The 14,703-nt window shown below is 38.2% G+C and overlaps 1 protein-coding gene across 1 annotated transcript in view; it reads left to right on the top strand.

Annotated features, from left to right (window-relative positions):
* Nucleotides 1-14,703, top strand: part of AGPS (alkylglycerone phosphate synthase) — a 152,995-nt gene that overhangs the window by 26,088 nt on the left and 112,204 nt on the right. The window contains 2 exon segments of the mRNA XM_043993254.1: nucleotides 1,141-1,230; nucleotides 8,950-9,040. Coding sequence (XP_043849189.1) covers nucleotides 1,141-1,230; nucleotides 8,950-9,040 — 181 coding nt within the window.

Raw genomic sequence — 14,703 nt, 5'->3', positions numbered from 1 at the left:
TACAAATCGGTTTTTTTTTCTGGATGTCTTTGGGATATAAACTTAGTGGTATTGCTATATCAAAGGGTATGCACAGTTTGATAGCCCTTTGGGCATAATTCCAAATTGCTCTCCAGAATGGTTGGATTAGTTCACAAGTCCCAGTTTTCCGACATCCCTTCCAACATCCAACATTTTCCGTTTTTCTTATATTTGCCACTGATAGGTGTGAGGTGATACCCCAAAGTTAAAACCAATTACTCGTAAATAAGATCAATAAGAAAATAATACAAGGTCTATCTTAATATCAATTTGAAGTAAATTATTAAGGGTGAAATAATTTACAAATATTGTTAGTAAGGTATTTTCTGTGTATTTCATTTCATCTAAACTTTTCTTTCTTTCTTTTTTGGTGAGGCAATTGGGGTTAAGTGACTTGCCCAGGGTCACACAGCTAGTAAGTGTCAAGCATGTGAGGCCAGATTTGAACTCAGGGCTTTTTGAATTTAGGGCTGGTGCTCTATCCACTGTGCCACCTAGCTGCCCCCATTTCATCTAAACTATTATCTTTTTAAATATATTTTTATTTCATTAAATATATCCCAATTGTATGTAAAAAATTAACCCTTTAAAAATTTTTTTTGAGTTTCATGTTCTCTTCTCCCCTCCCACCTCTTCCCTACCCCTTGAGAAAGCAAGTAGTTTGAAATGTGAAGTCATATGAAATCATACAAATTGGTTAGACATGTGAAGTCATACAAAACATTCCCATATTAGCCCTATTGCAAAAGAAAGCACACACAAAAAAGCCTCAAGAAAAATAAGGCAAAAAAAAGTATGCTTCAATCTATATTCAAGAGTTCATCTGTTCTCTCTCTGGAGATGAATGGCATTTTTCATTCTAAGTCTTTTGGAATTGTCTCTGGATCATTGTTTTGATCAGAGTAGCTAAGTCTTTTACAGTTGATCATCACTGCAATATTTCTGTTACTGTGTATAATATTTTTCTGGTTGCACTCACATCACTTTGTATCAGTTCACATTAGTCTTTCTAGTAAACTAATGTTAGTAACTATAAAGACTGTTCTTTAAAACTGTCAAGGATTTGTTCATATGGGGGCTGTTGAACTGGGATCTCATATATTTCCCTTTTTCATTTAGGCAAGAACTTATGAAGTGGAATGGATGGGGATATAATGATTCCAAGTTCATCTTTAATAAGAAGGGCCAAGTTGAATTGACTGGGAAAAGGTAAAATTCATTTATTTTTTAAAAGGGAATATATATTTGTGCACTAATATGTAATATAACCTGGATATTATGAGTGTTGGTAATCTAAATAATATTCATATGTATTTTGGGAGGAAATAATCATTCAATTTCAAAGCATTTATTGACTACTAACAATGTACAAGGCGCTGTGCTAAACCCCAGGGATACAAAGACAAAAATGAAAAAAATAGTCCCTGCCCTCAAGGACCTTATATTTTAAAGGGAAATTATGAAGAAAGGTAAGTCTGAAGATTTAGCAGTGAGGTACAAATAACATTTGGTTTGCCCAAGGTTTCTAAAGTGTGATAGGACCAGTTTTTCCTTGTTTCTCCACAGTAGGAATTAGTTTCCCTAAAAAACAGCAAAGCTGAGCTTGGGACCTGATTGGCCTCTGCTTCCCTTAACACAATTTCCTGGTCATACAAGGGGTATAAACAATCCCTAAGTTGTTGGGTTTCTGAAGCTCACAGTAGTTACTATGCCTTGCCCTATTGACCTGAGTCTACATATGTAGACAGGAAGGCTTTATCCAGAGCAGTTGAGTTCATTCTCGTTGCATCTTTGTTGTGTGGAAGGACAATTCCTTTTGTTAACTGTTGTAAGGCTTGTGGGTCCTTCTTTTAGTCCTGACAGTAAACCTGAACTAGTGCTGGTGTTAGGCTTGTCTCTAAGATAAGGTATAAAGATTTTTTGTGAAAAAAATCCAAAGAATAATTGTATTTTATTGTAGCTTGGTGAGACACACTGTTCATTACTGTTAACTATAAGAAAATAGGAAGTATATAACACTAGGGTAATTGTGATATGATTTTCTCTATCTCCAGGCAAGATTCTTTTGGAAACTTTTAAATCCTAAATTTCTTTAGATCAAATAGAAAGTATTATGTACAGAGTAATTTTACTGGATTTTTTGGTGTGGCTTTTGAAAGGGCACGGGTTGTAGAATATGCATGAACTGAGGAACCTTTTGGAATAGGATAGACCATAATGGTACCAGGATATTGGTACTAAAAATTGGAGTGGTTTTTAAATAAAAAATTGATATTCCATAATCAGGAGGGAATTTGCATGCTTGAGGAAAAATAGCTATGGTGGTAGTTGATCCATCTAAAAATGATAAATATGATGGGAAATTACAGGGGAAAAAAACCAACGCAGCTAAAATACATGTATACTAATATGAAAAATGCTGGAAGCTGAAAAAAATGAATTAACTGGAGAATGTGGTTGCAAATGAGGCATCTTAGAATACTACTCAATGGTATTGTATTGACAGGGTATAAATTCCATAGGACTAGGCAGTAGAAATGGTTGTATTTACCACTATGTCTAAGGGATAAACATACATCCATTTTTGTTGTTATTCAGTTATTTCAGTTGTGGCTACCTCTTTGTGACCCCATTTGGGGATTTCTTGCCATTTCCTTCTCCAGCTCATTTTACAGATGAGGAAAGTGAAGCAAATAAGGGTTAAGTAACTTGTTCAGGGTCACATAGTGAGTATGTGTCTGAGACCAAATTTGAACTCAGGTCTTCTGTTTCCAGGTCTAGTGCTCCATATGCTGTACCACCAGCTGTTTCTGTTAACTCTTGTTCTTGCTATCTGATTGACCTGTCTTCATTTTTATTCATTCTCTTTTTATCAGTGATGTCTTTTGTGCTTTTGAATTTTTGTCTAAATATTTTGCAACCTGTTTATATCTTTCCATTATGCACTGGGCTACATGTAATTTTGATTCTTTAGAGACTGTGACCTAAATGATTCATTGCCATATATGTGTTTTTGTGTGTGTGTGGGGGGGTATGTATGTGTATATACATTCTTACATCTGGATAATATATACTACTTAAAAAATATAGAGTTTTGTGTCAGGGAGCATTTTGGTGTCATTGAAAGCACTGCATAATTCTTCAAATGAAATTCAGTCCATTCTCTGCATTCACTTCTAGGCTCAGGTTATTGTTCATCTGTAATGAATGTCCAAGATAAATAGGGTGATAAATGCTTTATGTGAGATACTGTTTCATTGAGCAAACCCATTTGGGTTTTCCAGTGAAACAAAGGGGGGACTGTAACTATTGGAATGGTGCAACCTACTGGAGACTTACTGTAGAAAGGCTCTGCCATGAGGAGAAGTCCTCTGACGGCAAGCCACGCGGTCAGGGTCCTTGGTGTCAAGAAGTGACGTTTGCTTGTGGGTACTGTCTGTCAAGGCTACCAGCCAATCAATTTGAAGAGTCTCCCATTTCTGGGAGCAGGACATAAAGTAGGAAGTGGACACTGGCAGAGGGGTTCGGTCTCTTTTTGGTTCCTGACCTCGCCATGGTGGGTCAGATGATAGGGTCTCTTAGAAATAGTTAGATTTTTTACCTTTCTCTCTGATCCTAATGCTCTTTAAGAAATACCTAAACATTTAAATACTCTTGCTAAAGCTTATAATTTATTGGTGATCACTCATTAGATTTTAGATAGTATAGCTAGAATTTTAGCCCCTTACAATACCTATATGTATAGCTATAGTTATATAACTATATAACATCTCTTGTGCATGTCTATTCACACACACATATACCACATAGATGCATACCATATGTTTTCTCCCTCCATGTAATAGAAGCATCTTGAGGGCAGGAGCTGTTTCATTTTTGTCTTTGTACTTTGTATTGTACACCAGATCCTGGCACATAGTAGACACTTAATAAGTGCTTGTTTGTTTGATTGATTGATTGGATGCCATAATCTGGGGAAAAATGCATTCTTCACCCATATGGTTTTTCCTATGTGTATTGCTAAATTAATCTGTTTTGAATGAACACTTGTTTTGGTGAGTAATCTCTGTGATGCTTTGAGGCTACTGGCACAGTTTTTTCTTCAATTTAGTATCTCAAGACCCTCTCTTTATGCAGGGAAATATCTCTTGCTAGAATTTTATGACTGTGATCTTTTGGACATATTGAGAATATCATTGATGAAAACATGGGGAAGTAACATGTAATATTGATTTGGGAAATGGATAAGCCATTTATGGTACATAAATGTAGTAGTCTATAAGAAATGATGAATATGAACTATCTAGAGAAATATGAAGATTTTTTTTTAAACTTCCAACTCTGCCATACATTCCTAATGACCTTAGACAAGTCATATAACCTCTCCACTTATAACTAGAAAAATAAAGGATTGAATTAGATTACCTCAGGTCTCTTTCCCTTTGAATGTATGATTCTTTATACTGATGTAGAGCAAAACAGAACTGGAAGAACAATTTACATGACGACCAGAGTAATGTAAAGGAAAACAACAATGAAAGTCTTCAGAATTTTGGTCATAGTAATATTCAATATTCAATTATGATTTTTTTTTTTGGTGAGGCAATTGGGGTTAAGTGACTTGCCCAGGGTCACACAGCTAGTATGTGTTAAGTGTCTGAGGCTGGATTTGAACTCAGGTCCTCCTGAATCCAGGGCCGGTGCTCTATCCACTGTGCCACCTAGCTGCCCCCAATTATGCTTAAAGAACTAAATGGACTGATGGTACAGCATGGTTTGTCAGAGAGGTGGTATACTATAGGAACAAATTATGAATGTATTTTCAGACATAGCCAATCTTTTGATTTGTTTTTCTTGACTACTTTTTTTGGTTATTAGGGAGAATTTTTAGTATTGGTGTTGGGACAAGTGATGATGTTAAAAAGCATCGCTTAAATACTTAAAAGTTTTAAAAAGGTTCACTCAGGCTTTTATAGACTGTTTCTATTATGGAACATATCTTTGGTTGCACAATTTGACATAAAGAGAAAGGCCACATCCCCCTGCTTTAGTTGTTTGTTGTTTACAAATAAAACATTTGATTCAGTAGAACAAAGTGCAACTTCAAAGACTCTTGTCCATCATTAGGCATCTCTAATAAATATGTTAAGATAAAATAACATTTCTTGATAATTTTATTCAACAGTTCTCTTGTGTATTAACATTAAGTAATGCATAAAGCAAGGAGACATGCTTGCCAAAGAAAATCACTTTTATCATGGAGTATGTCAGTTACTCAGTCAACATTTAAGCTATTATATACCAAGTACTTTGTAACTAAGTGTTGGAAATGCAAATAAGAAAAAAGGGACACTCCCTTCCCTCAAGGATCTTATAATCTAATGAGGAAAGACAACATAGAAAAGAAAGCTGAAAAGTGGGGCATAGGAGGGCAGGGAGAGAAGATACCTGGCATGGGGCACGGTGAAGTATAGTCCAGGAAGTGCAGCTGGTGAGAAATGAAGCTTTGCCTGGTCTGTTAGACTTCTTTACAATGGAAGCTTTGGAAGGAGTTCATTGTACCACCCTCCAATCAGAGGGGCCAAGGGTATCCAGGATCCACAAGAAGTACAAACATCAAAGCCTTTGCAGTCTCACAGGATGTTGAATTTAGTGGGAAAGATGTTTCCTGGGAATCCAAGGTGGTGGAGTACAAGTCCAAGGAAATAGAAAGTATGTCCTTTGTTAGGTCCAAAAGAGAGGAAATTTCATATATAATCAATAATAGGAGTATGTTGTAGTTCAAGGATATTCAACTTTTTCCTGACAAGAACTAATCTCTGATCTTCCTTAATTTTTATTATTTTGGGTGAGGGTATGTGATAAATCTTGTGTTGACTTGGTTGCTAAGAGTATTATTAGTTACTGATTGGTTAGATTGCTCACCTCATTGACAAGGATAATGTCTTCAAGCCACAGAGAGGAAGATGTGATGGCAGAGATTGGCTTAGGGGCTGTCCTTGGAAATCTTTGTGATCTTCTGTTAGGTTATGATCCACTGGTTAGGAAAATCTCTGTTCTAATCATCCATTAGTGTAATCAAAACTGTGCGGCAGTTTTAAGTAGAATAGTGAAAGCTCCACTTTAGATATTACCCCTCTTCTCTCCCCACCAGATTCTAGCCCTGGAACACTTCTGTACTTTTGAAAGGCAGTTAGGTGGTTTGGTGGACTTGGAGTCAGAATGACCCAAGTTCAAATTTTAGCTTGGATACTTAGCTATATAAGTCACTTAACTCCTATCTGTCTCAGTTTCCTTATTTGTAAAATGGAAATAATAATAGTACTTATCTCCCAAGGTTCTAATGAAGATAAAAAAATAATTTTTCTATATGTACACACACATACACAGTTCTTACTTTATGTAAATTCACATCATACAAATTCAACTTTATCTAAAGAATTTTGAAAGAAATCCACATTCCAAAAAAAACACTTGTTAACTTTAGTATACAATACTGCACTCTCTGCATTCCGGCCTCTGGTTCAGTGATCCATTACCCCTATACCTCCCCCCGAAAACCCCAAATCCTACTAAAAACCCCAGTCCTCCAAGTGAAAGCAGAGGAATGGATGTAGCAGAGATCACCACCACTGCTGGCACCAGATTGAGGGTTGTCTTGAGACCTCAGGCACTGAAAAGAGGAGACCTTTGCCTTGCTTAGCCCAAATATCTGCCTCCATGCCTGTCTTCTGTCTCTCTGCACCTTGTTCTTCCTCCTGCCTTCCTGCCACCTGTCTTTGAACCATGTGCTGGCTTCCTGCCTGCCTGCCTGCCTGCCTGCCTGCCTGCCTCCCTTCCCTTCATCCAGGGGCAAATTTGCTTTATGTAAAAATTGCTTTCTGTAGAGGTCTGTGAAATGGTTCACTTACATAAAGTGAGAGCTGTCTGTGTGTGTACATGTACATACATATATATATGTGTGTGCGCACACAATCTTAAGACTTTGCAAGTCTTAAGATTCTAACTATTATTCTAACTCATATATAGTACAGTATATATAATAAATATAAGTATGATATATACAATATGATACAGTACAATATAATACATTGTAATATTACTATTTTTATTATTGTACAACTGCAAATAAATTGTTATTATTTTCTTTGGTTTTACCTTGCTTGGTTCCAGGCCACTTTCAGGACATTTCCAGCTATGTTGTCTATATTTGAGCTATCCCATTTAAACCGTTTCTACTTAGAAAATTAGATTCCATCCCTGGAACAACTCTGGGGTTTGATAGGCCATACTTTACCTTATCTTGCTTGTTTCCAAGCCTTGACAGCACTGTCTAGACATTGTTAGTCATGCCATTGCACATATCTACTCTCCTTTCTGTGCCATCTTCCCCCATTGGAATGTAAGCTTCCTGAGGGCACAGACTGTCTAGCATATTTTTATTTTATATTTTATTTCCCCAGTATTTAACACAGGGTTCAGAATATAGTAAATGTTTAATAAATAGTACATAATTTAATGAATAAATCAATATAAGCAAATTTTCTAGATAATTGAAGCTTAAATAAATAGAAACTCTTATTTCCTTTGAACCATTTGAAGTGAAAATCTTTTTAAAATTGAGAATCTCCCTTTCCCTCCCCTCTCCTGCTCCATCTATCTCTACCCCTAACCCTCTTTTCCTCTTGTATTTCTTGGGAATTTCATCCATTCCCATAGCTTCAGTTATCACCTCTTTGCAGGTAAGTTCTAAATCCATTCACCTAGTTCCCATTACTTTCTGAGTTCTAGGCCTATATTTCCATCTGTTTTGCTGAACATCTCTGCCTGGATATTTCAGCACCTTAACTTAGCATATCTAAAATTAAGCTCACGTTAAGGACAGTAGCAGCAAGAAGAACAACAAAATCTTGCTTTTCTTTCCAGTTTCCCTATTTCTGTTGATAGTATCACCACTTTCCTAATTATGGAATCTCTTACTGTTTCCTCTCCCTCTTTCCCATAAAGATAAACCTGGGAGGGGCTGTGGGCTACTGAATCTACCTTCCTTATTTTACAGATGAGAAAGTGGAGAAAGGTTGAGAGTCTTATCCAGGGTCACACAACTAGTAACTATCTGAGGCAGGATTTGGATTTAGGTCTTCCTGACTTCTGACCCGGTGCTACAGTGACTAGGCTACCTCACCACCTTGACATCTTTTTTCCTATAATATCGAAAGTTCATCCTCTCTTCCCTTTTCACACTGTACCATCCCAGATCAGTTCCTTAATATTGTCTGGTCAGTTAACTACCCAGTGTCTCTTCTTGCTGTCAGTCTCCTTTATTCTCCAATTTGCCCTTCACACATCTACCAGAATGAGCTTTCCAATAAATGTATGCTTCCCTGAAGCATCAGGAGCCTTACATTTTTTGTTGCTTCTACAATTCTTGGAATGTCCTCTTTTCTGATCTCTTTATTGAAATCATTCTTTTCTTTAAGAGCTAAATTAGATGTTACCTCTTCCAGGAAGCTTTCCTGATTTCCTCTTTCCTTCCAACAGAAAAAGTCATCTCCTCTTCTTCAGTTTAGATGTTTATGTACTGTTCTAGTTAGTCTTATTACAGGGGAAGCACAACACAGTGAGGTCAAGAAGACATGGGTTCACATTCTACCTTTTTTATATTCCGGTTGTCTCCTGGCAAATCAAGATCTCTTCGTGCCCAGGCAACTCTCTAAGCCTTGAAATTTCATAACCATTGCTCATCTTCTTTGGGAGAAAGAATTCGCAAAAAATCACAAGGTGCAGCAACATTGACTTTCCCATCCTATCTGTTTTCCTGGTCCTCTTCGTCAGTATTTTGTTTGTAGGTGAAGCCATTTTGTGGAAGAGTGTTAAAATCTTTCTGAGAGATGTTAAGAATGTAATTTTGCCTCCCCTGTATTTCAGGTATCCTCTTAGTGGCATGATTTTGCCAACGTTGAGAGAATGGCTACAAAATGTCCTTGGAGTAAATGTGGACCACAGAACTACCTCTAAAGTAAGTAAATGACCAGTGAGTGTGATTTTTTTTTTAAACCAAGTGAATATTTTGATTCTTTTTGATATAACTTCATAAACTATCTTTTGAATAAGCTTTACGGTTATTTAAAGTAGATTAATTGCATGTTTTAGTTTTTTTTTAAGTCTATTAAGAATATATTGGCTTTGCTAGGCCCACTGTAGAATCATAGAGTGTTATAGCTGGAAGGTAACTTGGAGATGATTTAATCCAGCTCCTTCATTTTGCAGACGAGGAAGCTGAGTCCCAGAGGGACTGAGTAACACACAGCTAGCTAGTAAGTGGTGGGGCTGGGGTGGGGTAAAACACCAGATGTTCGAAATTCTAGCCCAGGGTTTTTTCTGCTATACTTTGTGGCTAGATTGTGGTCCGTCCATTAGGGAAGCCATGATCTAGGTTAAATTTGGCTAGATGATTAGTATTAAATATAGCATTCTCTTTTAGTTTAAGAGCTCAATTTGTGGCCACCATCTCCATTCTGCTTTAGCCAATCACCAGTGCCTTGAGCATGGCTACAATTTGATATTGTTAGAACCCTGAACTCTGGGACTGTCTGACCAGTTTTTCCTCCTGCCACCTTTTCTATTCCCTTATTCCTTTTGAATGTATTGTATTGTCCCTTGCCATTCCTAGAATCATGAATGGTGCCAAAGAAGTCACAAAATTAGTCAGGTCAAAATTTATTTTTAAGCATCTACTATGTTCACATTATATGAGTTAATAGATGTAAGGTGCTATAGAAGGTTAGCTACTATGACTGCTCCTCATCCTTCTCTCACTCCTACTTGTCATTGCTGCTGTTCTGCTGCTGCTGCTGCTGCTTCTACTATGTACTCTGCTAGAGATACAAAGCCCAAAAAGGAAAGTCCTTTCTTTCTGAGGAGATTACGTTTTGTTGAGAGAGACAGTGAACCACATATAAACATAATACAGAGATTAAATATAGAATCACTATAGTAGCTTAGGAACTAGCAGTTGGAGGGGAATCGGGAAAGGCTGAATGTAGAAGGTGGTACTGAATTGGTCTGAGGAAGTAATCTGTTTTTAAAGTGGAGGCTTAGAAGATGGCCAGTACAAAGAATGTCTGTGTGAGGAATGGAAAGGCAAATTTGTTAGACTATAGAATTGGGGAGTGGGAGCAGTGTGTAATGAGGTTGTAGAAGTAATCTGGGACCAGGTTGGGCAAAACTTTACAAGCCAGACAGAGCTTATATTTAATCTTAGGGGTAAGTTTATTCAGTAGGGGAGTGATTTACTTTGACCAGTACTTTAGGAAAGTTACTTTATTATCTGCATTTAGGATAGTTTGGAGTGAGGAAAGATTTGAGGTAGGATAACCCATTAGGAGGTTTGCCTGTTGTTCAGGCAAGAGGTGATAAGGGCCTGAACTTAGGTGGAAAGGTGATAGATTTAGGAGATGTTGTGAAGGTAGAAACAAGATTGGCAACTAATTGGGTATGAGAGGTGATAGAATGAGTGCTTATTTGAGCTTGTGAGCTTTTGAGAATAAGAGGATGGTGGTGCTCTCAAGAGTAATGGGGAAGTTTGGAAGAGGGGTCAGTTGTGGGGGAAAGATAATGATTTCTGTTTTACACTTGTTGAGCTTGAGATATCTTTGGGACTTGCTATTCAAAATTTCCAGTAGGCAGTTCATGATGTGGGACTGTAGCTCAGGGAGAGGGAGTCATTTGTCTAGAGGTGACAAACCATTTGGAGTTGATGATGCCACCAAGAGAAAGAGAGTAGAGAAGAAGGTGCTGGATAAAATCTTGGGGTATACTTATTGTTAAAGTGGCATAATACGGAGGATATTCCAGTAAAGGAATCTAAGGAGTGGTCTGACAGAACCAAGAGAAGTAGTGTCGTGAAAAACCCAGAAAAGAGATAATATCCAGAAGGAAGGGAATTTCAACAGTGTCAGATGCTACAGAACAAAAGAAAAGATCACGAGATGAGGTAATTAAGCTATCATTGTCAACTTTGCAGGGAGCAAGCTTCCAAACATGATTTTTCTAAAGCCCAGGTCTGACCATGTCAACAACACTTCGTCCCTTCTCCCCATTCCATCCTCTACTCAGTAAAACTCCAGTGGCTCCCTTTTACCTCTGGAATAAAATCTAACATTTGCTGACTTTTAAAACCCTTTACAACCTGGCCTCTTCCTACTTGTATACTGTCTTCTTAAACTTTACTCCTTGACTTTTACTCTTTGATCTAGCAACACTAGCTTTCTTGTTGTTTCTCGGCACTACACTCACACCATCTCTCTTGAAAGTGTGCCTTTGCACTTTGCACTTTGCACCTCATGCCTGGAATGCTCTCCCTCACTCTGCTTTCTGGTCTTTTTTTGTCTTCCTTCAGTACTCAACTTAGATCCCCCTTCCTACAGGAGACCTTTTCTTGGTCCCTTATATAATCCCCCCCACTCCTCCCCTACAAGTTATTGCCTTCCTTCTGAAATTACTTTTCATTTACACTGTTTATATCTTGTTATGTAAATTTTTTTGCTTGTTTTTTTTAATCTCATGAGAATATGAGCTTGTTGAGATCAGACTGTTTTGTTTTTCTTTTTATATTTCTTCATATCCCTAGCATAGTGCCTAATACACCATAAGCACTTAATAAATGCTGGATCGGGGCAGCTAGATGGCGCAGTGGATAAGCACCAGCCCTGGATTCAGGAGTACCTGAGTTCAGATCCGACCTCAGACACTTACTAGCTGTGTGACCCTGGGCAAGTCACTTAACCCCAATTGCCTCACAAAAACAAACAAACAAACAAAAAATAAATGCTTGATCACTGTTATGTTGTTTGTCCTTCAATCTCAAAGAAGACCATGACATCAGGGTGATGTCATGACTTGCAGTGAATTGGATTTAAGTGAGGGAGGACTATGCAAGGTCACCAATCTCACTCTCTCCTCCAGAGTCATCTGGGTCCAGTGACAAGATATAGATCAGAATAACAGGAGGCAGTTGGGGTTAAGTGACTTGCCCAGGGTCATTCAGCTAGTAAGTGTCTGAGGTGAGATTCGAACTCAGGTCATGATGAGGTCACAGTCCAATTGCAAAGTTTTGAGAGGTGAATGAGAAAAGGGTCAATAAGAATATCCAGCTTTTTCTAGGAGTTTAGCTGAAAAAGAGAGTAGAAATTAAGATGATACGTGAGAGGATGGTAGTGTCTCAGGAAGGTCTTTTAAGTTTGAGAGACATGGGCATGTTTGTAGGCAGAAAGGGAAGAAATAGAGATAGGTACTTATTGATTATTAAAAGAAAGGTGATTTGGGGAACTATCTGCTGGAGAAGGGCCCTTGTAGAGAGGTTGGCCTTGTCAAAGATAAGGGCCACTTTATTATCAGAGACTAGAGTAATGTTGATATAGAAGATGTGTCAAGAGTTTGGAAGATAAAGAGAAACTTCATGGTGAGTGGCTTCTATTTTCTTGGTAAATTAAGAAGCTGAGGGATGACTAGTGCAAAGGATGTGGGGGGAGTTTGAGGAGAGAAAGTCTGGAACAGCTACTTTTGAGAGTGGGCTAGAGAATCAGGAAGGTATAAAAACATTGCTTTCTTGCAGTGAAGACCCATTTGAGGTCAGTTACATTAATCTGTAATAGTCTCAGTGAGCTCAGAGAAGGATATAGAAAGAAGGTCAAAGACCTTCAGTAGTTTGAGAATATGGGATGTAAGGTCTAAGATTAGAAAGGTGGGAAAGGAATCAGGTCATGAAGGGATTTGAAAGTCAGGATTTTTTATCTGGTCCTGGAGGGGATGGGGAGCCATTGGAGTTTATTGAATGGAGGGGTGATATGGTCACATCTATGCTTTTGGAAAATCAATTTAACAGCAAAGTGAAGACGGGACTGTAATGGGGAGATCATTGAAACAGGAGACCCACCAGCATGAGGCGATGAGGCCCTGGTCCAGGGTGCCTGCAGTGTCAAAGTAGCTTGGAGAACAGCTAGGTAATTTATTGTATAGAACAGGCCTGAAACACAGAAATCTCTGGCTTCAGACATTTATTATCAGTATGATGTGGGGCAGGTCCAAACTTGTTTGCTTCAGTCTTTTCAACCATAAAATGAGGAATAAAAATAGCATCTATCAGAGTTGTTCTGAGGATCAAATGAGATATATTGGTAAAACTCTTAGAATAGTAACCTGATTCATAGTAGATACTATTATTGTTGTTGTTATTGTCATTAGAGGAGGGAGTGCTGAGTAAAATGCAATAACAGGGAAACTGAGGCATGTTTCTCTGAGCAAGGATCAGTTTATTGACAGTGATTCGTATAGCTGTTAATAAAGTGGGTCAGACAGGCCCCCTTAGGCCAGTGGACAAGAAGGGGAAAAAGCTCTTTATTGAGATGTAGGAAGGGAGGGGTGGGGGTGCGTTGGGGAGCTTATGATTGGCTGCAGCTGGGGAAAGTGGCTGGTTTTTCAGGTGTGGCTGATCATGCCCTTCTCTGACAATCAAGGAATATATAATGACTTTAAGAGAATTCATCTGCCTCTTATAATCTTGCCTAGGAGACCAGAACCATCCATTTTGACTCTTTTCCAAGGGGGGAATCAACTTTCCCTGATTTCACTAGGGAGAGAATAGGGCAGAAGAATTGTCTTTTAGCAGGACTTCAGCCTAAAATGATTGTTATTTTCAGACATCAAACAGAGATCCCAGGTTAAAATGGGTGAAGAAATAGATGCCCAGGGGCTTAGTGCACCAATGATAACCTCATTCCCTTTCACCCAGACCTTTAAGTCAATTCAGGCTGAGAGACCTATTTTGAGAGGGTGAGTTCTGGCAGATGCTAACTGTTATAAAAAATCAATGCACCTACAATCAATTACATTGCAAAATCAATACAGTAGAAATCAGAGGAAATATTATTTTCTATCTTTTCACATTACAAAGGTATATCTATAGGCTTCATAACAGATCATGGGGGAGAAGATGAGAGAGCAAGGACTCAAGGGTGATACCTAGGTTGTAAGCCTTGTGACTGGGATGATGCTGCTGTTATATTCTCAACAGTAATATAGAAGTTAGGAAGAGGGGAGAGTTTGGTGGGGAAAATAAGGAGTTCAGTTTTGGACATGTTTAGTTTAAGATGTCTACAGGACATCTGGTTTGAAATGTCTAATAAGCAGTTGGTGATGTGAGACTGGAGGTTGGGAGAGAGATTAGGACTGGACCAAGAAGGATCAGAGAATTATCAGCATCAACATATTAATTGAATCCATGAAACCTAATGAGATCAGCAAATGAAATAATATAGAGGAAGAAGAGGCTGAGAATAGAGCCCTCTGGGACATCTGGGGTTAGAGAACATGATCTGGTTGAGGATCTAGGAGTGATCAGATAGTAAGAAGAGAACCAGATAAGAGCAATTCCCTGAAAACCTAGAGAGAAGGAGCTCTTTAGGAGGAGAGGGTTATCAACAGTGTCAAAGGTGAGTGAGGATTGAGAAAAGGCTATTGGATTAGGCAGTTAAGTCAAAGCTGGGGTAATAGCTGTAGAGGTACTGGTGGCAGAAACCACTGGAGGTTAAAATGAGGCCAAAGAATAGATTTAGGGGGGCTTAAGCTGAAGCAGAGATAGAAAGAATAGGTTTTGATTAAACTGAGGAATGTCAAATATTT

Source organism: Dromiciops gliroides, chromosome 3, assembly GCF_019393635.1.
Source record: "Dromiciops gliroides isolate mDroGli1 chromosome 3, mDroGli1.pri, whole genome shotgun sequence".
NCBI classification, from domain to species: domain Eukaryota; kingdom Metazoa; phylum Chordata; class Mammalia; order Microbiotheria; family Microbiotheriidae; genus Dromiciops; species Dromiciops gliroides.
Note: the sequence above shows the minus strand (reverse complement) of the source record. Positions and strands in the feature narration are given on the sequence as shown.